Source organism: Triplophysa rosa, linkage group LG1, assembly GCF_024868665.1.
Source record: "Triplophysa rosa linkage group LG1, Trosa_1v2, whole genome shotgun sequence".
Taxonomy (NCBI): Eukaryota; Metazoa; Chordata; class Actinopteri; order Cypriniformes; family Nemacheilidae; genus Triplophysa; species Triplophysa rosa.
Window position 1 is genome coordinate 24,023,639 of NC_079890.1, and position 26,671 is coordinate 24,050,309.

At 37.9% G+C, this 26,671-nt stretch overlaps 1 protein-coding gene across 2 annotated transcripts in view; it reads right to left on the minus strand.

Annotated features, from left to right (window-relative positions):
- Positions 1 to 26,671, minus strand: part of ptprn2 (protein tyrosine phosphatase receptor type N2) — a 158,285-nt gene that overhangs the window by 86,776 nt on the left and 44,838 nt on the right. For both annotated transcript variants that reach the window (XM_057324265.1, XM_057323437.1), the window contains exon 11: positions 23,090 to 23,169. In XM_057324265.1, the coding sequence (XP_057180248.1) occupies positions 23,090 to 23,169 (80 nt within the window). The remainder of the gene's footprint in view (positions 1 to 23,089; positions 23,170 to 26,671) is intronic.

The following is a 26,671-nucleotide window of genomic DNA, read 5'->3' on the forward strand; positions in this document are numbered from 1 at the left end:
AAGTTGACTAGTATGTAAATTAACAGCTGTATGCTGCTAAGTAACATTAGTATGCTGTTCTTAAAACAGTATCAGGCTGCTAAATAACAGTTGTATGCTGTAGCTAATAAAACAGTATCATGCTGTTAATTCAAATAACAGTAACCCGCTGTTATTTAACAGCATAAAGCTCGCAACCACAGCTGCCAGTAGATTACCGTTTTTTTACAGGATAATTTTTTTCAGTGCATGCACCCACCCATCTACCAGCAGACACACAGATACACATAATGATCCCCACTTCACATCAGACTTTTTGTGTTCAGACTCTAAATGACATTTAAATAGAGAAACTCTGAATACAGTGATAAAACTGACACGTTGGAAAGAGCTTGAACACTAAACTCACACGTGCACACGCACGCACACACACACACACATTGATTAATAGGTTGTGACTTCTGTAATACTGTGTATATAGGCATGTCAAATGAAAGGAGATGGTGATGCTAATCTTTCACACTGATTTAGGCAGCTGGAACCCCAGAGAGGTTTTTTCACCTTTTTTTATTTTTTCGTTTTTAAATCCATTTTCAGACTAAATAAATTACTATTTTGGATACTGTTTTGCTATCTATTTATTGTTTGTCAACCAAAACTATCTATTTTGACAATTACTGTACCTGTTCAAAGGTCCACACAAAAATAAAATCAGTAGTTTATTTACATTCCTTAAAGTGATAGTTCATTCAAAAATAAAATTTCTGTCATCATTTACTCACCCTCTTGTCATTTCAAACCTTTATGACTTTCTTCTTTCTGCAGAACACAAACAAAGATATTTTTTTAAATATTGGTAAAAAAATATATATCCGGGTGTACGTGTGTTCACCACTTGCTGTGCGTGTGTTCACTACTCTCTGGATGGGTTAAAAGCAGAGGTCACATTTCAGGTATGGGTCACCATATCTGACTAATAGGTCACTTTCACTTCACTTTCACTTTCACTTAAAAGAACTATGGCAGTACCCATTCACTTCTATTGTATAGACATATTTGATTGCCTGAGAGGTTTAAAAATAGGGCTCAATCAGAACTTTCTTTGTCTTAATGAAAATAAGACTGAGATTGTTGTGATTGGTCGTCCTGGGGATTTAAATGCTTGTGTAGATGCACTTGGTAATTTGGGTTTCTATGTTCGTCCATTTACCAAGAATCTCGGTGTGATTTTTGACAGTGCTTTTAAATTTGAAAAACAGATTAGTTCTGTTGCAAAAGCCAGTTTCTTTCAACTGAGACTGTTGGCAAAAGTCAAGCCCTACCTGCCACGTAAGGAGTTTGAAAGTGTAATTCATGCTTTTATAACATCTAGATTAGACTGTAACTCTTTATATGTTGGTTTGGATCAGTCATCTCTTCAACATTTACAGTTAGTCCAAAATGCAGCAGCTCGGCTCGTAACTGGGACTAAAAAGTATGAGCACATTATCCCCGTCTTAGCTTCACTACACTGTCTGTTTCAGGATTGATTTCAAGATTCTATTGTTTGTTTTTTAGATTTTAAATGGGTTGGTGGAGCATGTTTATTTATCTGAGCTTTTACATGTCCACGCTCCTGTTAAAGCACTGAGGTCGTCCAATCAGGTGCTCCTCGATGTTCCAAGAACCAGGTTAAAAAATAAAGGTGACAGCGCTTTTTCAGTGGTGGCACCTAATTTGTGGAATAGTTTACCTGTACACATAAGAACTGCTCAGTCTGTGGGAATTTTTAAGTCATTGCTTAAGACACAACTGTATTCTTTGGCTTTTATTTCGAGCTGAGCTGACACATGTTCTACTGTATTTGTCTTGTTTGTGTGCTTTTTCTGGACATTTTTAAGCACTTTGGTCAACCATGGTTGTTTTTAAATGTGCTATATAAATAAAATAAAATTGAAATGAAATTGAAATGAAATATAACCGATGCAAGTCACCGTTGTTGTTCAGTTACCAACATTCTTCAAAATATCTGCATTTGTGTTCTGCAGAAGAAAAAAGTCACACAGGTTTGAAATGACATGACAGTGAGTAAATGATGACAGAATTTCTAGTTTGGGGTGAACTATCACTTAGAGCTCTCTGGATGTAGGATAACTGTGGCAAATAAACAAAGACTTTCAGAAAAGTCATTCAAAAGTAATTTGCATATCATTTCAATCGACTAATACCTTTCAGTCACCCTGTTATGCTGATGTGACAGCTTCCCATCTGTAGAAGATTAGATACATTTACCGTATAGGTTTTAGCCTGCCAGCAGATCTTCTATTTACTACCTGATAAAGAGTTGTATGTTTTTATCAATAAATTAACATTACTGTCATTTTAACATTTCCACTGTATGTAAATTATTTACTCTAATAACTCGAAGTTAATGTTTTAAACAATACATTTTGCATTAAAATTATAATCAACACGTTGTGATAAACTCGCTCTCACGCGTTCATCAATGTAAATCCCTGAAAGCATATTAATATTTTCCACAGCTCCTCTGTCACTAAGCCAAACGTATAGACATCCAGTAAGTAAGCCCTGATAGCCAGCTGCAGCTTTTTTCCCTACGGGAGCCTGGGACACAGCAGGAGGATGTCCATTTTGGCTAAAACCAAGACAGTAGGACGTAAAGGGTGCGAAAAAGCTCGCACATGCTCAGATCATGAGTTCTGCTTAGACAGATAAGCAGATTTATTGGCACAGACAGTGCATGAAACTTTCAAATCAATAAACATTTATACAGCAAACATGTTATCTAAATAAATGTTTAATTTGATTTAACTGATGCCAACAGAGAACGAATGGGGAAATGTAGGGACTACCAGGAAAAACTAACTATCTTTTAGTCACTATACTGTCTGTATGCTGAGCACTAAACATCCACTTGGAGAAAAACTATGGAAACACAACACAGCGCTATTTAACGGCCAAAACAGACAAACCGTTATAGGCACCAACTTGGTGCAGGCTCGCCAAGCTACCAAAAGCTTCATTACCTGCCTCTGCAGCTGGTTTATCCTCACACTGCTTCATATGCATGGTCCATGGCCCTCTGGCCAGAGAGAGAAAGAGTGAAAGCGAGAAACTGGTGAGGCAAACCGACTACACTGCAAGGTCACCTCATTACAACCCATTTGTTCCAGCTGTCATTAAAAATCACACACAACGTCACTCAAAGCACGAACGAGAGAGGAGAAAAAAGAGAGAGGTGTAGTTGAAAATGACACCTATCAGATATACTACATAACACCCACCCACGTCCACACATACACACACCACAGAATGCATTAATCGCTGAACCCCTTTATGACCTTGTGGATCACAAACACATCTCACCTCAGCCTCCATAACACACGCCTCCCTCCATTTTGGCCTTTGTCGACCCTGCCTCCTCTCAGCTGCTTCTCCTTAATAATGAGAAATTGTAATATTGGGAGTAGAAATTTTAATAATATGTTATCATATACGCCACTGTGATAAGTCTAGCTGGAAGGAGGGAGAGACGCTTTGGAAAGCTCTGCATGGATAGTCATTAGTTGGACTGAAGTTCAAAAATGGCCGCCCCAGAGCTTAATTTCCCCTTTTGTTTCTCAGGAGAGATAAAAGCTCAGTGGCACCCCAGCATTGCAGAGCAGATGTGATGGTTTTATTAATAAAGAAAGACCTGGTTAAAACAAAGAACTTCTACTTGTCGCTTTATAATGAGAGGAAAGGAACACAATTGAATCTGGAAAGCTGCTAGGATTGGGAAACACAGTTGGAGTAAAACTCACTCTCGAATTATTTACACACAGGCACTGACAACACTTACATTTGGTCTAAAGCAAAAAGTTTAAATGGCTTATGATATAAATTCTATAGCAATTCTAGAGAACTTTTGCTATACGGTTCCCCCATTTGGTTGATAAGCGCAATTGTCTGTTGCCAGTGTTGTAAATAATGCCGCTGCATGAGCTTCCCCATGGGCAGCGCAATACACGTGAATTTGTTTAGTAAGCCGGTTGAACCTGAGAATGCAGAATCGTAGTTTAGAAACCATTACGCACTCTTCCACGGGCAGGGAATGGACGGGGCTTTGTGTACCGACCCAAAAAACAAAACCTACAGAGTGTGGTTTTAGCCGCTAGGAGGCTGCTCAGGCAGCAGTGTCAGTAGAATTCGTCCGGTTAACACGGTTCAAATACTTTTTTTTGTAGAGACATTATTTTAAGGTCGAAAAACTACATAGTGTTGCTTTAAATTCCAACATAGTGTAAATTAATTGGCACAAGGGAAAAGGCAGCTACACACAGACATATGGAGAGCTTTGTGATGGCACACCCCAACAAAAACGAAAGAAGTCTTTAGGTAGAATATATGTTGGATCACCCTGTGAAGGTGTTTGGCTGGCTCTTGGAACAGTCTTGCCCTCCAGACAGGAGGATGGCATCTCGGGGAAACATGTAGCAGTGACTTCAGACTTTTTTTATCAAGATCTCACCACAACCACACCTCTTCATCTGAGAAAGAACTGTAAATATAAACCAAAACATCTAGTCTGGTTAAAAGATCTTAACTTTTCTAAATCGTGGTCTTGTTTGTCATCACTCCAGCTACCTTAGAGTATAGTTACTATATAAATGTGGCACTATGGCACACAAATGATGACATATAAACACATTAAAATCACTTAAAGGTTCAAATAATTGCAATATGCAGTAAATGCTATAAACCAGGTTGGCCAAGCCACCTCCAAAAACTCACTTAACAATCATCCCCCTGGATCCATTTTAATAAAGTAACATTCACTGGAAAACCTGAGTTTAAAGGGATAATAGACAACATTGTGTCAAAAATAAACGTTATGCCATCATTTGTTCACGCTCATGTCATTTTAACCAGGACCGTATTAAGACCTCCATGGGCCCCGGGGCTATGAATTACCACAGGCCCCCCATAGAACGTGGAACACGTCTCTACGCTTAAAAATGCAAGATTCAGTGCTCAGGAATGTCTTTTAAAGGCGCAACGCAGAACGCGAGTGTCTCGAGAAGCACTTTTTATAACAAAACAGTTGCCTTACGAACTACACGGCAAGATAAAATGATTACACAAAGTTGAGTTACACAAAGAGATCAACATGAGTCATGACAAAACCTTACTGCAGAAGGCGATCCGAGTTCAGGTTCATTAGCCTCAACCGAAACTGTACCTCCTTGCTCAGTCTCAATAGCTCCAGAAACAGTTAAATGCGCTTCAAAACGGCCATCTGCGTTAAAAAGCACGCAAAAAATTCATTAAGACATTAACCTGTCAATTTGGCTTATTTAAAGTGAATATATATAAAATGGAGTTCGTTTAAACACAAAATTAGAATGCATTAAGTTAACAACCAAACTAACCCTTCATGGGCCCGGTCAACTCCGTCTTCGTCAGCTTTTGTAAAATATCCTGATAACTTCCTGATAAAGTAACTCCTCCCCACTCTCACATGTTTTGGGAAAACCCGACATTTGAGCAGATTTTAGCAGTTCTTCAACTTTCCAGCATAATCATTCCCACGGTGAAGATAATGAAATGTAAATCTGACGCATAATCATTGGAAATCTGATCAATCTGATCGCAGTTTGGGTTGCTCCTGGAGCCAGCACTTTTTTTCACACGACCTACTGCATCGCTGGCAGCACTCACTTAATCCTTGGTGTTTTGAGTCAGACCCGTGGGCGTGGCTTGTTGGTTTTGACTAAATCTTTGCTGTTTCAAGTCTTACGAAACCTTTACCCTAACCCACACCCTAACCCTAACCTTATACTCTAACCATCTAAACTACCCATGACTGTTAAAATTGACGAAAAAACACGTTTGGGTGATCACGTCTGACTCGAAACACCAAGGATTTAGTGAGTGCCATCGCTGGCTGCGCGTCACAACTCAGAGACAAAGATAATTATTTTAATAAACACGTAATAAAAAAAAATATTTGTTTGTGTAAAGCCCCCTTGCAGTGACGGGCCCTGGGCTTAAGCCCGTGCGTTAATGTGGCCCTGATTTCAACATCTGTATGTGATTCTTTCTTCTGTGGAACACAATGTAATGTAAAAATATAATCTTTCACTGTATACAGTATGCTGTAAGTATTTCAAGTTTCAAGGTGTCCAGAACAATTCATGTTCATGTCTGGTGAGGAGGGAATGATTCATTCTGTCATGATGCAAAGACTGGGGTGAAAAAGTGCTCTTACTGAGGTTGTGGGTGGAAGAGTTTATGATTCAGGGATTACAGTAGATGTGCACTTAACGCTTAAGTACAGTATAAGTGCATGCTTGAAAGAGATGCAGAAGACAGTGAGAAAGGATGCTTTTATGGGCATGATAAATGTTGGTCTCAGGAACAAAAGCCAAAACATTGCTGGAAATAATTGTTTTACACAACAAACTTTTCTAAAAATAAGTTATGATTTAAGTTGTGCTGTGCTGCAACAGAGATGTTTCAACTTATTAACTTATTTATTTGGTCATTAGCTAGAATACAGTATGCAGCCACTGTTTTTAACTGGAACCAGACCTTTACAGAACACCCTATGGACCATTTTAATAACATTGGAACAAAATACAACCAAAAGTACATTTAGAACTGAATGAAAAATGTTAAATGGACATATTTAAGAATGAATTATATATGTGAAATATATTTATGTGAAATGGAAAAAAACTGATACAGGAAGTGCTTTTGGATCATTAATGCTTATATCTTTCATAATGGTCTATATTAGCCATGCAACTTGTTGCAAATCATTACGTCTTATAGTCACATTAGGATACTGAAACCATGAAAATAAACCTTGGCCATGGTCAATAATGCTGACAGCAATCCAAAAGAGATCAGATATTGTGACATAAGGTTGTTTCATTGTCAATATATTTTCTAAATTTAATAACGCTGCAGTGATGCCTATTAGACAAAATCTACTACAAAACACTGTCATGTTCAGACTTGGTATTCACCCATAAACTTTCCGTGTATTAATTAAATGTAAACTGTAAACTAACAACAACAATAATAATAATTTTACTGTTATTAAGATTTATTTTTCTGCACGTATGAGTGGTAATGTTGGCAAATGTCTCATGGAATGTGTAATGAATGTGGCTAGTGTTCTGTCTGGCTGAGGGTTGCTGGGATTGGCAGGGTGGCACTGCCAAAATCCAGCCTTGCTTTAGTGCCAGAGAGTAGAGAAACCACACAGAGCAACTGCAGGATCTTACACTGTCTGGCAAAGTCCAAATACACCCAGACAAATACAAACACACACACAATGGAAAACAACAGCAAACACACATGGCCAGCACCCTCCTCTATAACTATATTTACACTCTTGAAAAAATGTGCTTCAAAAGGTTCTTCGATGCCATAAAGAACCTTTAACATCTGAAAAATCTGTCTGTTTCACAAAAGGTTCTTTGTGGCGAAAAAAGGTTCTTAAGATTATAAAAAAGTAAGAAAGAGATGGTTCTTTGAAGAGCCTTTGACTGAATGGTTATTTGTGGAACCAAAAATAGTTATTCTATAGCATCGCGGTGAAGAAACTTTTAAGCAACTTTATTTTTAGTGTACTCTGTATCACACACACAAATCTCACTCTGTTGTGGAGCATAACCCTCCAAAATAGCATTCTAGGGGGTAGTTGCTTGTAATTATGCATAATGTGTAATAAATACTAGAGTAAATATATGTAACGTGTAACAAGGGCACCGTAAAATAAAGTGTTACCGAAAACTGTTTAACAGCAATCAATATATACACCAGTGGCGATCGGTGCCTCCTTTTCAGGGGAAGCAGGAATTCAAAATACGTGTTCAGCGCTTTACGTGAACCTGTGCATCACGCTTCATGTCAAAATACGTGCCTGCTGCAGACGCGTCGAAAGGGTTTATGATAAAAGAGACGCTCGCGTTTCAAGGGCAAAAAAAGGAATTTTGAGGGAACACAGTAAAAATAAATACACAATAAAAGACAGCAGTATAGTGAAGTTAAGAGAAAAAAAATTGTCTCATCTTGGGATAAGAGACAGTGTCTACGTACCTGAACGCGTGTGCATGTGTGCTGAATGTGTGTATGAGAGTGTACGTGAGAAATTGGTGTGGAAAAGGTAATTCTTTGGCTGTTTACACCTCCAGGTGATAATGTGACACCTCCTCGGCCGAAGCGATGGATGGAACGAGCGTCAGAGGGAGAAAGAGAGGGATGTGTCCCCTGTGTGTTGACAGGAAAAGAGAGGTGTTGTGTGAAGTAGAAAAATATCCAGAGGGCCACTCTTTCCAACAGTACCCTTCAGGCGGGTAATTAGTGTGGCGCTGGTGTAAGGCCACCAATATGAACTCCACCATCACAGTATTGTGACAGAATTTACACTTTTTTATTAACTGTTGTCTGACTGCATAGAATAAAAGTCTTTCTTTTAAAACAAGTTGCCTAACTGTGCTTGATCTGCTTTAAGCATCTGTTTTTATCCATTACGAACACTCTAAAGAAGAGTTTAAGCGCATCTTCCAACATTGCCATGATCATTATAAAGGGCTCATTTTGATGTTTGAAAGGATGTTTGCGCTGCTGAGGTTACAGATGCAGCACCACATGACACATCTCACTCAAAGCTGGTGTATAATAACATACATTCAATGCATTCCCTATGGCCAAGGGCCCCCATGCAAACCTGAAGAGAGGTGAATATATGAATTCTGCTCAGCTCTACCTACGCTACTCAATCAGAAACGGATATTGGAGTTAAATTGAAAGAGTCTGTCCTCTTGGAGCCGAGGCTCAGATATGGCAGACTTATCATCATGAGAGCGGCTGGATGGAGGAGTGTGGAGCGGCTTATTTTGGAAGCACAGTGGCACCCTGGTGCATGCTGGGTAGTGACCCGTGACAGCGCGCCTGTATCGATTTAAAGAGCGAGATAGAGGGGCCAACCAAGAGGAGCGATAGTCCTCTTAGGAGTGATACATAATTCATTCCTGGCTTTATCTTCTTCGCTCACTGTTCTTTCCTTGCCACTTTTCTCTCTCTTCCTCGCTCGTTTTTCTTTTACTGAAGGGTACACACCAGGGCGCCTTCAATTTTAGTGGGGGATTAGTGGTTGACATTTTTGGATGCATCCCAGAAGAAACCTTGATCTTCATCACGACAAAAATGATGGTTGACCCGTAGCGGCGCTGGAATGATTCACGTCTGCAGTAATGTAAGGTGTAACTTTACAGAGGTACGGTCCCTATAATCAAGCTGTTGCCCTACAGAGAGACACTGGGAGGACATTTGCTGAGGAAGTGGGTAAGTGGTTACTGTGAAAACTGTAAAAAAGTTACAAAAAGGGATGTTTAATCCTTTGTAAATGACACAAGGAATTTTACAATGACCACCTAAAGTGCATAGCTATACACTAGAGAGAATGACAAGATCACAGTCTGCCAGTACACATTAATGACCGACACACAAGAGCTTCATCTGCCAGTCAGAGCGCAGACTCTGGGTTCACATGAGATGAGTGTCATTTATTTGAATGAATGAGCATTAAATGTACTTTCATAACAGTTCAGTTAAAGGAACAGTTCACCCAAAAATGAAAATTCTGTCTATTTACTCACCCTCAAGTTGTTCCAAATCTGTAAAATATCTTGTTCTGATGAACACATATTTTGAAGAATTTTTCTTTTTGGGTGAACTGTCCATTTTAAAAGTGTTGACTTTGTGTGAAATAAATGAAAGGGACAAAACAATTTGTGTTAAAAGTAAAATGTGTTGTCCCAGAAATAGCACAGAGATCTGTTCAGTTAAGGACAACACATTTGTGTTTTGTCCCTATAACAAAAAATGTGTTGTTTTTAACACAACTGTTAAAACTGTTATATACAGTATATCGTAAATACCTTGCCATTTATTTTAGGCATTTTTTAACAATAACCAAATATATTATCTATAACTTCAAGTACTTAAAATACAGCTATTGAACTACTTACAATAATAAAAATAAAATGTAAACGACTTAAAATAATAAAATTAGGTTTTGTATTCTTCAGTAATGTCTTATTTAGAGCCATTGTTTTAGTGCTGTAACAGTTGTACAGTAAAGGATACTGGAAGAAAAAATATACAATTTTTCAAAAAAAAGGCAAAGCACTCTGACAAAAAACAATTCAAAACTGATCTGTTATGTTTTGGAAATACCGAATACTTCTGTGTCTATGAAGGCCTAATAAAGACATGGAGAGTTTAACCACAACTCAAAATCCCTGTTGGAGAAATACCATCATTTTGGATTGAGAGAACAAATCTTGTTACATCCCTTATTACATCCTCATTTATTAATCTTATGAAGTTAAAACAATTGAAAATGACATCAGACTTAATTTCCAAACTTCAGATGTGATGCCACTAGCCACAAGACAAAAGCTGCCTGCGAGTTGAGCCTTGTGACAATAAGCCTGATGAGTCAATTTATAGACAAAAAGGTACAGAGGGAAATATGGGCTTAAAAAGGAGATAGAAGGCGAAATGACAGCCGAGTTGATGAGAAAACTGAGAATCTGATCAAAAAGATTTTCACGGCAAAACAATGGATGAAATCTGTATGAAAACAACGGACAATGTCATTGAAATAAAGGCCTTTTTCGCAGCTGAATATCAATCCTGTTGTCATCCTGTCAACTGCCTTGAAAATGAAACTTTCCTTCACAGTTTGCCTCTGTGGAAGCTGAAATGGTCATAAGCTAACTTGTTTCTAATGAAAACACTGAAAAACAGTCAAACAAAGAGACATATTCATGAATTTCTCCTTTAATGCAGCTGCATAATGAAATAAGCAAAGACTGGTTGAAGCCGTGTGCTAATCCAACTCCAAGTCCTTTAGAAGAGGAAATATATTAATTATACTCAAAGAAAACTACAAAAGCAAAATGGGGGCTTTGAACACAGAGGTCCCTAAATGTCACCCGCTTGCTTTGAAGTGAAGGGTGCCTGTCTTTGTTTTTTCTCCACCCCCTCTCTCGCTCTCGCTCTCTCTCTCTGTGCATTTACAAAACACAAGTGAGCCAGACAGAACACTACTGCTTTTAAGAGGGCATCTTGGATGCAGACTTTTCCATTATACAGAAAGAAAACATGTGCACTGGACCGTGACTATAAAGCAATATCATTTTTATTTATGCAGGTGTACAAACCTGTGAGGTAATGAATATGTAATACGTAGAACCAAATGCCTGCTCAAATGTATACATTTTGGATGCAAAATTAAACAGAACATTATTGGGACACTAAATAAATTAAAGGATGTTTGTTAGCATATACAATACCTTAGTATTTACAAGCCTGACAATTTAGTTAAATCAGAGGTATACAAACAAATAATAAAGATCAGCTGAGCCAAACTGCCCTGAAATCCCCAAAATCGCGACATTGAAGCGATAAAGCCGGTGACTTCCTGCATTTGTCCAGCAGGAGAGTCAAATAGGGCTCCGTGCAATTACAATCAGCATTCACCTTGAAGTACAGAGCAATCAATTCCCTCCACTACTTGTTCACATCAAGAGTCTGCCATCTGAGGGCATCGAGGAGACAGAACGAAGAACATGAAGCAAGAGAAGCCAATGAGTAGAGAATAGAAAAGGTGGAGAAGTGGAATAGTGTAGCCATGTTGTTTAGTGCAGAGAGCTGAAGTGAGAAGACTAGAACATTCAGCTAGCATGTAGAGGACCCCCTGTGGCTTTAATCGATTACTTCGGCCTCCTCCAGAGAGACTACCTGAAAGAAACCCCCTCAAAATGTTTTCTTGGAGTGAAGAGTGAAATCTAGTCTTTGAAACAGGCAAATCATCCCAGGCAAACACACTCATGCAATGGTTTTCTTGACAGTGAAAGTGATGAATAAAAACACGATTTCTGTCAAAGAAGTGCCGCAGCAAGTGTAAAAAAGTATACTAGAAATGGATCTTGCAAAATGTACAGGTTCAAGTCACAACAATTCCACAAACTGTATAATCTGATATAATCTTTTTTAGATGACCTCCCGCTTTTATAAAAGTTTTTAGGGAAAATAAAGCATGGTGATTTGTGACTTGGAATGATGTCAAACTGGTAGATGCCAACAAACCTTGTGCCATACTCTTCCAAAGCCCTCCACCTGTCCATTTGCCTGATGTTTACAGTTTTAATGTCTCTTATTAATAAAAGCCTGAGTAAACGGGACAGGAACACAAAGGCCCGGTTTCACAGATAAGGTTTAGCTTAAGCCAGGACTATGCCTTAGTTACGTAAATTAGTATATTTACGTATCTTTTAATAAAATGCCTTATAGATAAAACATTACTGGTGTGCATCTTGAGACAAAACAATGTCAATGACACATTTAAGATATATCAGGGTAGTTAATTTTCAGTTAAGACAGCTCAAAATTTCATTTTAATCTTGGACTAGTCTTAAGCCTTGCCTGTGAAACCGGGCAAAAGATGGCCAAGCTGTCCGCACTACTGGGCCATATTCTGCTGGATACGTCAACAGCGTTCCTCCTGAGAAAAGTGGGACAAAATGCATAGCAAATGAGTTTTAATGCAGGAATAGCAGGGTCGAATTGAGAATGTGGAGCTCTGATCTTAGCCTGAGGAACTGAGATTGATGCGGGAGGAATGTTGTGTTTGAACTGGGCTTCAAAAATGTTGTATGAACTTGTTATATTCAAATTCTGAAATTCAAATACAAGATTGAAACTTTGTAAAACGAATCCTTTCCTCTGATTGTATGACTCCTCACACTTTTTGGTTGTCGTTGCAAACATTTGGTTTAGTCCTATTTGCTGACTGTCTCTGTCTTCATGTTATTAAAACGACAGAGCTAAACCTGCTCTCGTTAATGTAAAATATTTGAATTGTGTATTATTTAAATAATGTTGCCTTCTTAACAAGGTTTCCTGGAAAACTGCTTTTCTTCTTTCAACAAAATTTTTTACAAACAACAAAACTAAATTTAACCAAATCAAATGTAGTCCAAAATGTATGTATATGTACAGTATTATATTGTAAACTAAAATCCCGCTTCTGAAATACACCGTACATGCGCACAGAGATAAAAAAAAAACGTGAGACGAAAGTTTGCTAACAGGTGTAAAGGTGCTGTCTCACCCGTCCATTTGTTACTCGACCACCTGTGACGGAACTAGGTGTAAACAGGACCTTTGAGTCTTTATCCTATTGGTACGGGGTGAAGCATCATGGGCAAAATCCAACAAAATACTTCTGTTTACCTTTGCTTAGTCTCTGTAGAGCAGAGTGTAGTCTCTCTCTCTCTGACAGCCTGTCTCATTTGTCACTTTCCTTAATCTCTCGCATTTGCCAACACTTTCGTCTTCATCAAGCCCGATCACTTGATATTATTCATGCATGTTTTCCACAAATACCTCACAGGGGGAATTAGGGAAAAAAACGTAGCCCGCATTCCCTTCCTTAATCCCTGTCTACAGGCAGAGCCTATACCAATACACAAGAGCTCTGGCCGGCTGTCGAACTGGCTGCCACTGTTTTGAAGTTCCTCTCGACAAATCCGTGTTAACACAGCAAACGCCACCTTGCACAGACTGAGGACTGCCTCGTCTGGTCTACCAAGGTTTATGGGGAGATATCAAAAAGCTTGTGTGTACTGTTAAGTAAATGAGCCGTAAAGGTGGCGAGTTTTAAAACAGCCAAACTACTTTATAAGACACCTGCTGCATGTGTACACAGAGATGCTGGTGATGCCTGTTTAACTTTATGGCATTGAAGGAAGTTTGTTAAAACACAACAGTTTGGCACAGAATGGATCATACAGCTGATAAATCTTTCTCTCCTTCACACCTTTACATCCGTCTTAGGCACAAAGCAGAGTAAAGCTCCCTGCACGAAACCCCAAGGCGTAATCGAGATGCTACTGTATATGGTATGCCCAGAGTACGGTGCGTTCTGACATTGCAGTAATCACGGCCCAAATTTTACAGGGAGTTTAACTGTGAGCAAAGCCTCGGCACATATTCAAGCGCACAGAGGACAGCATGCTACCTAATCAAAGTCTTGCATAATGTCTCGAAATCCCTGTGAGCGCGATTACGATAATGCAGAGCTATAGTCCGGAGAGTGGCAACTCAGCCAAACACTGTTCCAAATGAACTGACAGGAACTGATATAACGAGTATAATATAAGGAGTTTATTCTCTCAAAACTCCAAACTGATTTATTCTGTCAATGTCTCTTATATAACGCCAGAGATGCTGTGTGTGTGTCTATATTGGACATATGTTTTATTATACTCTACATGCAAATGAAGAGTTTGGTTCCAGAATGAGATAACTCATAATAAAAAACATGATTTCATTTTTTTAAAACTATTATCATGGTTTTATTGTATTTTATTGTTTTAGTTAGCTGTGTTTTTTAAGTTATTATGGCTTAAATCAAAACAAACCAACTGCAATTTGATTGATATTAATTGGAATGCACAATGAAAAAACATGATTTTTGAAAATATATCTCATTTTGGAACCAAACTCCTCAAATATCCAGTTTCATCGGATGCACGCACCTGGCCTGAAGGTAATTTTCTCTCTGTGTTGGTTGATCGGTATGGCTAGTGGCTAATAATGTAACTATTTGTATTTTATTTTATTTATATCAATAATTAATTGTATAAATATTGTATAAAATAAACAATTTGTTGAAATTTATTGAATAATCATTTTATTAAATAAACAATTTGTTAAATGGGTCATGTAACTTTGTCGCATTTAAGTTTATCCAGGTAACGGTTCTTCTACTGGTAACCCAAATGAATACTGGCTAGACATACTTTTAACTTGCTAGCTAATGTAATTTGCTTTTTTATTGCTTGTTATCTGAAATAATCTGCAGTGACTCTATTCTTTGTGGGTGTGTACCGGAAGTTAAGTTTGTTTATGTTGTTGCTTTGAAACCATACAGTATATCCACTTTGTGAAACAGATTTAATCATATACAGTATATTAAGTGCACCAAATCCCCCTTTGAACCCAAATAAAAAAATGAAGTTTGTATTATATTTGAAAAAGAAAAAGTAGGACATGTTAGAGAACATGATCAGAAGCAAACAAAAACACGCTCTTATGCACACAGACCAAAGACAATTGGCAGGAAGTGAAGGAGAAGAATGAAGCAGAGAGCAGAAGCCCAGAGTGCTATTTGATTGACAGGTGACATCCAGGCAGAGGCTGAAAGCCTGACAGACTCACTCAGTGAGGAGGAAAATGCCCCCCACTGCTCAAACATATACACATAAAAATGAATACACACACACACCAATCCACACGTACAAAAACGTTTAATTTATTCAACTCAATATTTGTATTATTTCAAATAAATATTTTATTAGATATGTTTTAGGGGCATTTAGCCTTAAATTGACAGGACAGTAAGATGACAGGAAAGTATAGGGAGAAGAGAGAGGGGAACGGGATCGGCAAACGACCTCAAGCTAGGGTGCCGAACCAGGGTCACGGTATGTGCATTGGCACCATATGTCAGAGCACTGCCCACCAGGCCATCGGTTCCGACTTGAATACATCTGATATTTTTTATTATTTTTAATTCATATTTTATTTATTTATTTGAATGTATACAAGAGTAACCTCTAGTCTTCCGCTAGTAACGTTTCCAATAGTGGGACACTTCACTGTTTATTTCACTCCACTTTGCAAACATGACATTTTTTTCTCCGTTTCTGTATCTTTCTCACACACAGTCTGTTAAGGAAGAGGAAATGAGGAAACTGTTGATCACAGAAAGTGCGCACACTCAACCAAGCAGTGCAGTCAAGGATGAGAGGGAGAAATCATGGGAAGAGAATGAAGGGAAAAGTGAGTGTGGGAAAGCAGAGGAGGAGGGAATTAGAGAAAGGGAAAAAGAGATTTAGAGAAAATTAAGAAGGGCAGGAATTAACTAAACGCAGAAAGGCTGGAGCGGACTAAAAATCAAGGTCGTCATTTCGCATCTGAGGTTTTGTATTGAAGTTAATTGTAAATATGTTAGAAAAGCTACACAAATATGGACACAGGCCAGTCAACACCAAACAACACCTTTATGATTCAGCTATTTAATGAAAATGAAAATTAATGACATGAAAAAACACCTCATGCTCCCAGATGGCCAGTGTAATGATGGCAAAATCTGTACAGATTTATTACAAATAACACATTTTACCTTAACATTCTTTTAAGTAACTTACATATAGTTAGCGTGTCTACATGGTTTTATAACGACATCAGAAATGTCTTTGTTTACCTTAAAACAGGGTTATCCTTAAAGTTCATCATTTACTCCTCTTGTCATTTATGGCTTTTTTTCTTCCGCAGAACCCAAAAGAATTTTATTTTTGGGTGAACTATCATTTAAAGCTCTCAAGTCTTAGAAATTGAGAAAAAAAATGTTACAAGAAAAAAGTCAAATTAAAGGATTAAAGTTCTAATGTTACAAGAACAAACATGCAGCAATATGAGAACGAGTAAAAATACAGTGGGAATACATGTATAGCATAACCATAGCATAAAAATGACCGTTTTAATGCAATATTATGCATTCAGTCATGTAATATTTGTAACATCACACTTTTTCGTATGAAAATCAACAGAAAAATACAGCTGGACTGTCAAACGCTGATGAGATATGAATTTCTGTCCACTTGTGCCGAATACCCACACAGACGTATAAACGCTCTGAGAATGAGCAAAGAGAGAAGGTCCAGCGCACACACACACACCTGCACACATGTATTTCACATCCAATTGGTGGCAAAGAGTGAGTCAGGTATATGTAAGCCATTACTTTAGTTGGAGAGGCCAGGGTAATTATGGCTGGCATTTTGACAAGTGTTTGGTGGAGTGAAGGTCAACTGTGTCTGCGTGGGAGATCTATGCTAATCTGCCCAGCTGGAGCGCAGACGAGCAGCCCCTGCACCGCACCACTGCAATTACAGAGAGCGAACGAGAGACAGAGCGAGCTAGAGAGAAAAGGGATGAGTGGGTGAGGAAGTAAACACAGCAGAGATGTCAGAGATGTGGACGGATGTGAAGAAATGTCAGTTGGAAAATAAAGACTACATGAGATTGAAGGAGTACAAATCAGATGAAGTAACCAGACCCTTAAACAGACACTTGCTTAGTTTAACTTCCCAAACAGAGGCGAGAGGAAGATAAAGGAAGGATAAATGAGGCTGTCACAAACCGTCACCCTGCCAGAGCATGGCCGCTGTTGTTCTATGAGGTCGTGACCTATGACATGACACTATCGCTATCCCTTTTAAGTTCTTGTGATTTCGTGTATTTTGGCACAGTGTTGTGGTCACTTGCATTTTTTTTTATCTTTACTTCAACTCACTCTATGCTGCGTGTAGTTTTGTTCACAGTTTTCTGGTGTGGTAGCAGGTGTAGATGTGGCTCTGATTGGTCTCCCAGTGGGTGCGACCATCAGGGTTCCATGTTCCATCTGCCCTAACCTGTCCAGACTCGGACACATCCAGGGTTCTCACGGCCTAGACAACAGGGTCACCTCCTTAGAGACCCAAGAAAACAAGAGGGCTAAGACAAAGAACGGTCATCTCTCCACCCACTAGCTTGACACACCCTGATACCTTGACACACACACATAGACAATGGCTGAAACTGACACTGGTGATGTGTGAATGTACAGACCACTCAAAAATTATTTTCAGTTTTTTTATTTATTTACTAGTTATAGACCTCTTCGGAGCACATAAACAATGCTGGTTCAAAGCTGGTCCAGAAGAACTTCCTGTTCCAGTAACACAAACATTTGAACGAAATACAACCGACAGAATATTTATAACCGATTTAAAATGTTAAATATATATCTTTAAGATTTAATTATTTATGTGAGATTAATAATAAATAATATAGTAATAATTAATAAATAAATAAATAATGAAACCGGAAGTGCTTCTGGACCAGTGATTGCATCGTGCAAAGTGGTCTATAGGTGCATGTTTAAGTAAAATGATCATTTTTGTTTCATTCTGTGAACTAATGACATTTCACACAATTTCCAAATGGAAATATAGTTTTTATTTGCGGAAAATTGAAATGGGACAAACTGGTCTTAAATGCTGCAAAGAAAACAAGTTCACATTCATGTTTAAACAACACGATAATGTTTTTACATGTATTTTACGATCAGTTCAAAAATGAATATATGATGTAATAAAACAGATTTTTTGCATTCCCTCAATCTTTTACATTGCTGTTGGTTGACTTTATATCACTCCTGAGGTTTATTTCTGTTGAAATTCAACAGGCAATGGACTGAAATTGCCAAAATACATGCAGAAATTCTGATAAAAGGCAAAACTGAAGTGCTCAGTTATACAGTATATACGATTATGCATTCGTGTGTGTGTGTGTGTGTGTGTGTGTGTGTGTGTGTGTGAGTGTGTGTGTGTGTGTGTGTGTGTGTTTGTATATGAAAAGGAATAAGAATCACAAAAAATATTTTATATAATTATTTTTACATAATATTATTTTTTCACAATCATACATTCGCTGCTGTTCGTGGCTATTTTGTATATTTATTTTGTATATTTAATTCAATTAAATTTCATTCCTTAATTATTTTGACAGATTTAAGGTACGTTAAAAAGAAAGTAGGAATACGCTTCAAAATAGACAGCTGTCTGTGCCATGTAGAAATTGAAACAGTGAGATTGAAACAGAAGAGCACATCCACTCTGCAAAACCTCAACGCACACTAACACACCTCCCACACAAACATTCCACTTCAAAGTGGCTGAACCACAATGCATTCTGTTCTATCAAAAAGATCTACAGTGTTGCACGTTCCCTTTCAGCATATGAATTTAGATGAGACCATTTTGATTAATATGCAGCATTATGAGTTTAATATCGTCTGATCAGAGCATCATAAAAAATGCACCAGCGTACAACAGACTTTAATGAAATCTCACCCAAAAGACAAATGATGATGCAGAAAATGTACGTTTGTGAATATGCAATTCTGCAGTCAGCCTGTTGGAACATCTGTGCACCTGTGCCAAAATAGGAAAGCAAACAAATAAAACTGAAAAGAATAAGCGAAATCAAATATCGCAAATATTCAAGCAACGACTGTGGCTTGTTATCAGTACATATTAAACAGTAAAGAGGGCAGAGCACACCGAAATAAAAGACAAAACAAGTGACACAATTAAACTTAAATACTGCAAAAGGTGAGAATGGGCAGAACTAGGAGACACGCAGAAATAAAATGTGACAGGCAGACAGAGGAAAGAAAGCGTTTCAGAAAAATAACAAAGAGAGAGAGAGATGAAGAGAGAGATGACACAATGTAAGATTACACTGTGCAGTTCAGGGTGCCATTTCATCAACACTTGGATGAATCAATGGCCCGGTAAATGATTGTGAAGGACACACACACAAACACACGCATGCACGTACACACACACACACACACACACACACACGCACACCTACACACACATACACACACACACGCATGCACACACGCACACACAGATAAAGCAGGGGGTTCATCTTTTGTTTTGAGAGCAGGCAGGGATTACCATATCCAGCTCTTTTGTCCAAATCTTTCTTTCCAGATGAATAGAGTACAACAGCAAATTCCTCAATCCTAATGAAAGTACCCCAGACCCCCCATAAAGCCCTTCAGTTAGTTGCTGTGTTGCTAGCAGCTTGAAAGACTTGAGCAAAGCTTTGCATTAGAATACCAAATCTCTGCCCATATACATAGACTCTACAGGATATAAGCCTACCCATCTATACTGCCGTTCCTCCACTGGAAATAGCTTGGCAGGAAGTTATTATTTTTTGTCAGGGAAAATTAATGGTTACATGTTTGTGAAGCCATGGCTGCAGAAATGAGGTGGCGCAAACTGTTCTGACACGCTGTACACTTCAAAACCACTTTTGAGAGAGTGCATCAGAGGAATAAAGAAAACACTTTATAAAAGCTTAAACTCATAATGATTCATGCTTTAAAGGGGTTCAAGCTTTTAATATCATTGTAGAAAATATGCAAATATAGATATTACATTAAATATAACATTGTCCACATCTGTTATCACTTTCCTCTTCTGAACTTTTATCAGTACATCCTGTGATTGTTTATATTCAATATATACAAATTGAACTTACATAGACAGATTTTTTCATGACAGAACATTTTGTGCTTTCTCACTACATGTGTGTATTTTACTTAGTGTTTCGAGGTATTTCTGTAAGCAATAGCTTAACAACGAATGGATGAATGATTTATATGGCATAGATCGTTTTTAAATAAATCATTTGCAACTGTAATTATGAAATACATTTTTAGATATTAATAATGTATGAGCAACTGGTTAATAAATAATAGAATAACTATTAACTCATAGATTACAAATGCGCTACACACAGAATGAATGTAAAGCGAGTGTTACCCAAGAGTGTAATGTCAGAATATATATTAGTTGGGACAACTGATTTATTTTTTGGGCTGCACAACGACTAGTTGCAACTAATTGTTTGCAAAATAAAAGTTTTGTTTACATAATATATCTGGGTGTACTGTGTATAATAATTATGTATAAATAAAAAAACGCACATGCATGTAATATATAATAATTATTATACACAGTACACACACATATATTATGTAAACAAAAACTTAAAAAATATATATATTACAATACAAACGCTAAAATACAATTTCACATAGTAGTGTTACCGTTTTCATCTTGCACAGTAAAATGCAGACAGAATGACAGATAAAAAGAAAGACAGAAAGACACCGTTGTTGTTCCCAAAAGAAAAAAAAACGGAGTTAAATGTAAGAAGGTGCATTTGTGTTTCATGCAACAACAAAAAGACAAAACACATGGGAGCTGCTGTCAGAAACAGATGCTTGTGGCAGCACCAGAGGAATACTAGTAGATAAGTGCAATGCGTTCATTTCAGACACCCTTCACCATTCTGAGTGTTTTATGAATGTGGAGGGGGGTATAACACAAAGGAAGACTCTTGCCTAATATGCTGATCTAGGGACCATAATGTTCTCTAATATGCCTGGGTCAATGCTACACTGAAATACACAGAACCGTGCCTGTCGGTGTCATTTGGAGCTGTGCAAACACAAAAGACTCCAGCCTTTCAATAGTTTTTTAAATAACCCCTGTGAGCATATTCACATTGTTCCATTATATTTAAAAAGAAACAAAATGGACTCAGTCAACCTACTGTATGACAGAAGCTTCTGATGGCATTGGAAAAAGCAACTCAAAAACGAGTTTAGGTTATGTTGATGTTTTAAATGCACTGCTTCTGTAAAAACAGGTTAGATTTAGTCGTAAAGCTGTCATGTAAGTTATGGACATATGAACAAATTTTAACACTAACAAACATAATTCTCAATACTTATAAGAGGGCCAACACATTTCCACTGATCGCAAACGCTGAGAAGTTGCCTTATACCTTAGAGGAGCATGTGATGTCAAAGGCACAAAAACAGGAATACTGATTCGGTGTGATCAGCCATGTGTATACAGGAGTAATAAAGTGTGAGGAGAAATCCTCTCTGTTTAAATAAAGTAATAAATTGGTATTCAGACACCAGGGTTTTCATAATTTATCTGCCGTGTGAGAGCGGCTGATCATGTTGACTTAACATTTTGTCTGACATTTGGGTCTGACGAGCCCGGCCATTAACTCTCTCAACATGCTACAAGAGACTCTCAAAGGGGAGAGACTGCCGATACACACACACATGCTGAAATTCACACCACAGCAATCGCACAAAACTGGAGCGCATTTCCACAGATGTAGAGGCGCTATGTGTGAACACACTCTCAGAAGGATGAGATGTCTAGACTTACACATCCAACCAGAAAATGTACAACTGTTGCAAACACACTTGTTAGAACTGAACTGCCTACTACTGCTACCAAGGTCGAAACACTGACAATCAAATAAAGAGGAAAAAAACACATTCAATGCACTGCATGTACTGGCTTGTTGGCTGCATATTTCAATGAGCAGTAGTGAGAATTACAGCAAAAGATATTTGTTATTTCACATTCAGGTTTGCAAGTTCCTAGGAAATCTGTTCCTTGCATGCAGTATCACTTATTTGTTTTATCTTATGGCACCCAGCATGGGCCTATAGGTTTCTTGTTCATGCATAAGAGAGCCGACTGCCATCATGTTAAGAAACCACCCAAACCCATACATATCTGTTTTTCCTAGAAGTAATTATGGATCAAGGGAAAACAGAACCTATGATGTCAGATTCTTTTTCTTTCATTTTTCAACCTTTCTTTTGTGCATTAAAGATCAAACATTGAACCCTGTGTGTTGAATGTTAAAAGAGTCACTGAAAAACTGAAGCACCACCGGGGTCAATTCTGATTTCGTTTATAAATTAAATTAGCCTTAATCCTATAAATTTGAATGCTGGGACATACTGCCAAAAAAGAGAAATGTTTTTAAAATCTATAATGCACAAAAAGAACAATAAAACGGCATAAACAGTACAAGTAAAACCTAACCAAAGCAAAGGTTGGTGCAACAATAGTAGTTTACAAAGCCATAAATGAAAATTCTGGTACAAACCACCAACACAAAGCACAATTAAAATGCAAGGAGGGGATGAGGATTGAATAAAAATTACACTAAATTCTGGTGATGAAAGCATAATTTCTGTTATTTCTAAGTAATTTATATTAAGATGCCACACAAACACCTCTGTGCTTAACACATAGCGATGATTTGTATAATGTTAAAGCTTGCCTAAACTTGAATTGCCATTTTTTATACAAGTTATTTTGTACATTGTTTGCTTGTTATTGAATGTGGCACTGTGCACGTGTTGTACATGTGTTTCAGTGTGTGGAGAAAAGGTGGTTTAAAACTTGAATTACAACTAATGCTGCAATCATGGTCGTTGCACTATGAGAGGATTCTTCCCCAATGTGTTGGGAGATGATCTGAATAGCAACTAGATTGTAATAGTGATGTACGTGTTGTGTGTGTGTACCTGCCACTCTGGCTAGCTGAGCCGTGCTGATGTTTCGGGCATTGGGACGCACTCGAAAGGTTACTGCTGGACCCAGAACCCTGAGAGACACAGAGAAGACCGACAGAGTAAGAGCAGGTGAGCAAAGTAACTGCACTTAGAACGCCATTCACGTAATCTTGTTTTATTAAGGAATAAGTTACCGCAGTCAACTGCAGTCCATTGGTTTTGTTTATAGTTAAAAGAGGAGACCACTATAAGGAATATTGATTTTTGGTTCATTTTCTTTTCTCTTTGACAGATCTGTGCCGTCAGCATCCCTATTAGCTTTTGACACATTTCCCCCAATGAAAAAAATCCTCAAGGGAAACCTGATGTTCTTAGAGATGCCTAAAATGTTTAGTGGATCAAATCAATAGAGCAAATAGAAAGAAATAAACTATACGAAAACAACCTATTTGTGTTTGAGGCGACACGTTGTTTCTGAATATCTTTGCGGCATTTAAAGATGTGCAATTGTATGATGGCATTTCGTATGCTTTTGGCATTTGTGATTGAGCCCGACATCTGTCTGGGGGAGATCCCAACAACACACCTTATTCATGTATCTATTCTAACAGATGTCTGTGAACTACAATATTTCATGGTGAATTGCTCCTTCAAAGAGGAAGTAAGTGATTTAAAAAAAACTGCTAAAAATATTCAACACGGGACTTTGAATGACACAGTTAAAAACACACCATCAAACAACCCCGCACAAATAGAAAAGTCAGCCCTGGAGTTAAGCAAGACATGAAAAAGATCAAAAGCAATCATATCCATGGCCACCGTGACTTCAACACAAACCCCAGCATTTATCTGAACCATTCCACAATGAGAACATCTATTTATGTGTGAAGTTATTTTGCTGGGAATATAGTGTTAAGGGGTTGGTTGTGTCCTAAACGTGTAGTGGTCCAACATGAATCTTCTTGGTTACTGATCAGGTGCTCTCACTGTGGATCAGGGTGAGGTGGAGGTCACTACCAGAGAGAAGAAATATGACAGAAAAGTGAAGCGGGGAGAAAATGAACGAGAGAAAAAAAAGAGCGGTGGAAGGAATGGATCTGTCACCAGAACAAAATTCCATTCACACATCAGCAGGAGGCGAGAGCACCTCTGGTCATCCTCAGCATAATTAACACACAGACTCACATATCTGCTAGTGGTTACCCACACTGGTTATAGATTCAGAAATAGCCAGGTCTTAATATGAATTCTCTTAAAGTCATTGTACAGTACCTCAATGTTAAATCATCAAGACACAGAGTTCGACTAATACAGTATGTGTAATATCAATCAATATCAATATCAATATCAGAATGATGATATCAGCAACCAAACATACAATCATGCATTAATATACTGAGCACCATAACAGAAACTTGACAAAACCCTCTACTTGTATTTACACCACCTACACCAATTTCCTCTATCTTTTATGTTCCGTGCACATAAGCACACAGCTCTGGTCAGCTTATATTGCCAGAGAATCAGAAAATTTCTGGAATGAAAACACTGTGCTGTTAAAGCCACATAAACACAATAGCCCAGACCCCCAGCTATAACACCATCAGAGCTGATAAGCTATCAGCAAACCACCAATGTCCACAACACAGAGGGAGGGAAGCCATAACGTGTGTGTGTGTGTGCGTGCGTGCGTGCGTGCGTGCGTGTGTGTGCGTGCGTGCGTGCGTGCGTGCGTGTGTGTGTGTGCGTGTGTGTGCGCGTGTGTGTGCGTGCTAGTGTAATGTGTATAAGAGGAGTAGACATTGTGATTGCAAACCCATGTTTCTCTGCCCCCTACTGTCTGGCCAGAGTACAGCCCTGACGTCATGTCTGGAGTTCAGAAATATTTTACACTCACTCTTTATGTAACCATAAACAAGCCTAAACATGGCAGTACTGTGTTTTTGTGTATGTCTGTGTGACTTTTTTTACCATTTTATTACAAAATTTTGTACAGAATTCTTTGATCATTAATTGCAAGTGGGGAAACCGGGGTTAGTTGTCACAAGGTGAAGTGAACTCTGTGAACTCAGTAACTGAAAGATTTTACAGAAAGTATTTAAAAATACAGAAGTATACAAGTATTGGTTTTGTATGTTGTTTTAAATGATCTTGCTCTCACCATTGTCTTAAATTTGTCTGCCTTCTAATCTAATACTCTAATATCTATTTTTGTAAATACATTAAGACAACAGTTTACTATATGATACATTTAAATTAATCTGGATCTGGATTGTTCAAATAAATGTTACATGAATGCACATATATTACAAACATCAAAATTACAGCAAATCTGCTGCCCAAAACAATTTGATATTACATTTTTGCACTTTCATCATATGTATTTATGAATTGCTTCATATTGTTAACAACTGTTTTGTTGTTTATATTTCTTGAAAAGCCCACAATAGGCCAATTCATGGCAGGCCACTATTACAACCACCTGTACTTACCCCATGGTGTGACAAGATGAATAAAAGGTCAATGAGCGTTAAATGAACTGTATTTCTTCCTCTGAGCAATAGCACTGGAAATCTTAGTAATGGTTTTACCATGTATGTTGCTCTGCAGAAACTGACCTTAAAACCTACCCTTTTATTCATTGGACTAAAATAACCATAACAACTAGTCATCTTGGTATGTCCTGTCAGTTTCATGACAGTCATGATCTCCAGAATATTATAACACCAGTTACATCCCACAAATCTGAAATGGCTTTTCTAGCACACAGTGTGGTATTTCAACCTTTTCACCCTTATTTTTAGCTCAAACTAAATTACATTAAGACATAATGTGTTATATAAGACCATGCAGCATTCAGTACACCTTTCCATCATTTTTCAGATAAGATGAAAAGCAAGAAATCACAAAAGATACATTAGCAGGAAACTAAGCCTTCATGTGAGAGAGGAAATTAATAAAAACACACAGCTCTCCTGGATTATGTCCAACTACACACAAGCATTTTACAAAGACAGGGTCATGCTCTTCGCCTTAACAAAACATATCTTGTAAATCACGACATGAATACACAGAGAAAATGAAAGAATTCTTCAGCACCTCATAAAAATAGTGTTATCATTCAAATCTCCAGGTCTGTCTGTTCCTTCTTTCTTTATTTCCTTCTTTCTTTCTTTCTTTCTTTCTTTCCTTCCTTCCTTCCTTCCTTCCTTCCTTCCTTCCTTCCTTCCTTCCTTCCTTCCTTCCTTCCTTCCTTCCTTCCTTCCTCTTTCTTTCTCTTTCTTTCTTTCTTTCTTTCCTTCTATCTTTCCTTCTTTCCTTCTATCTTTCCTTCTTTCTTTCCTTCTATCTTTCCTTCTTTCCTTCTATCTTTCCTTCTATCTTTCCTTCTTTCTTTCTTTCCTTCTATCTTTCCTTCTTTCTTTCCTTCTTTCCTTCCTTCCTTCTTTCCTTCCTTCCTTCCTTCTTTCTTTCCTTCTTTCCTTCTTTCTTTCTGTCTTTCCTTCCTTCCTTCCTTCTTTCCTTCCTTCCTTTCTTTCTTTCTTTCTTTCTTTCTTTCTTTCTTTCTTTCTTTCTTTCCTTCCGTTCTTTCTT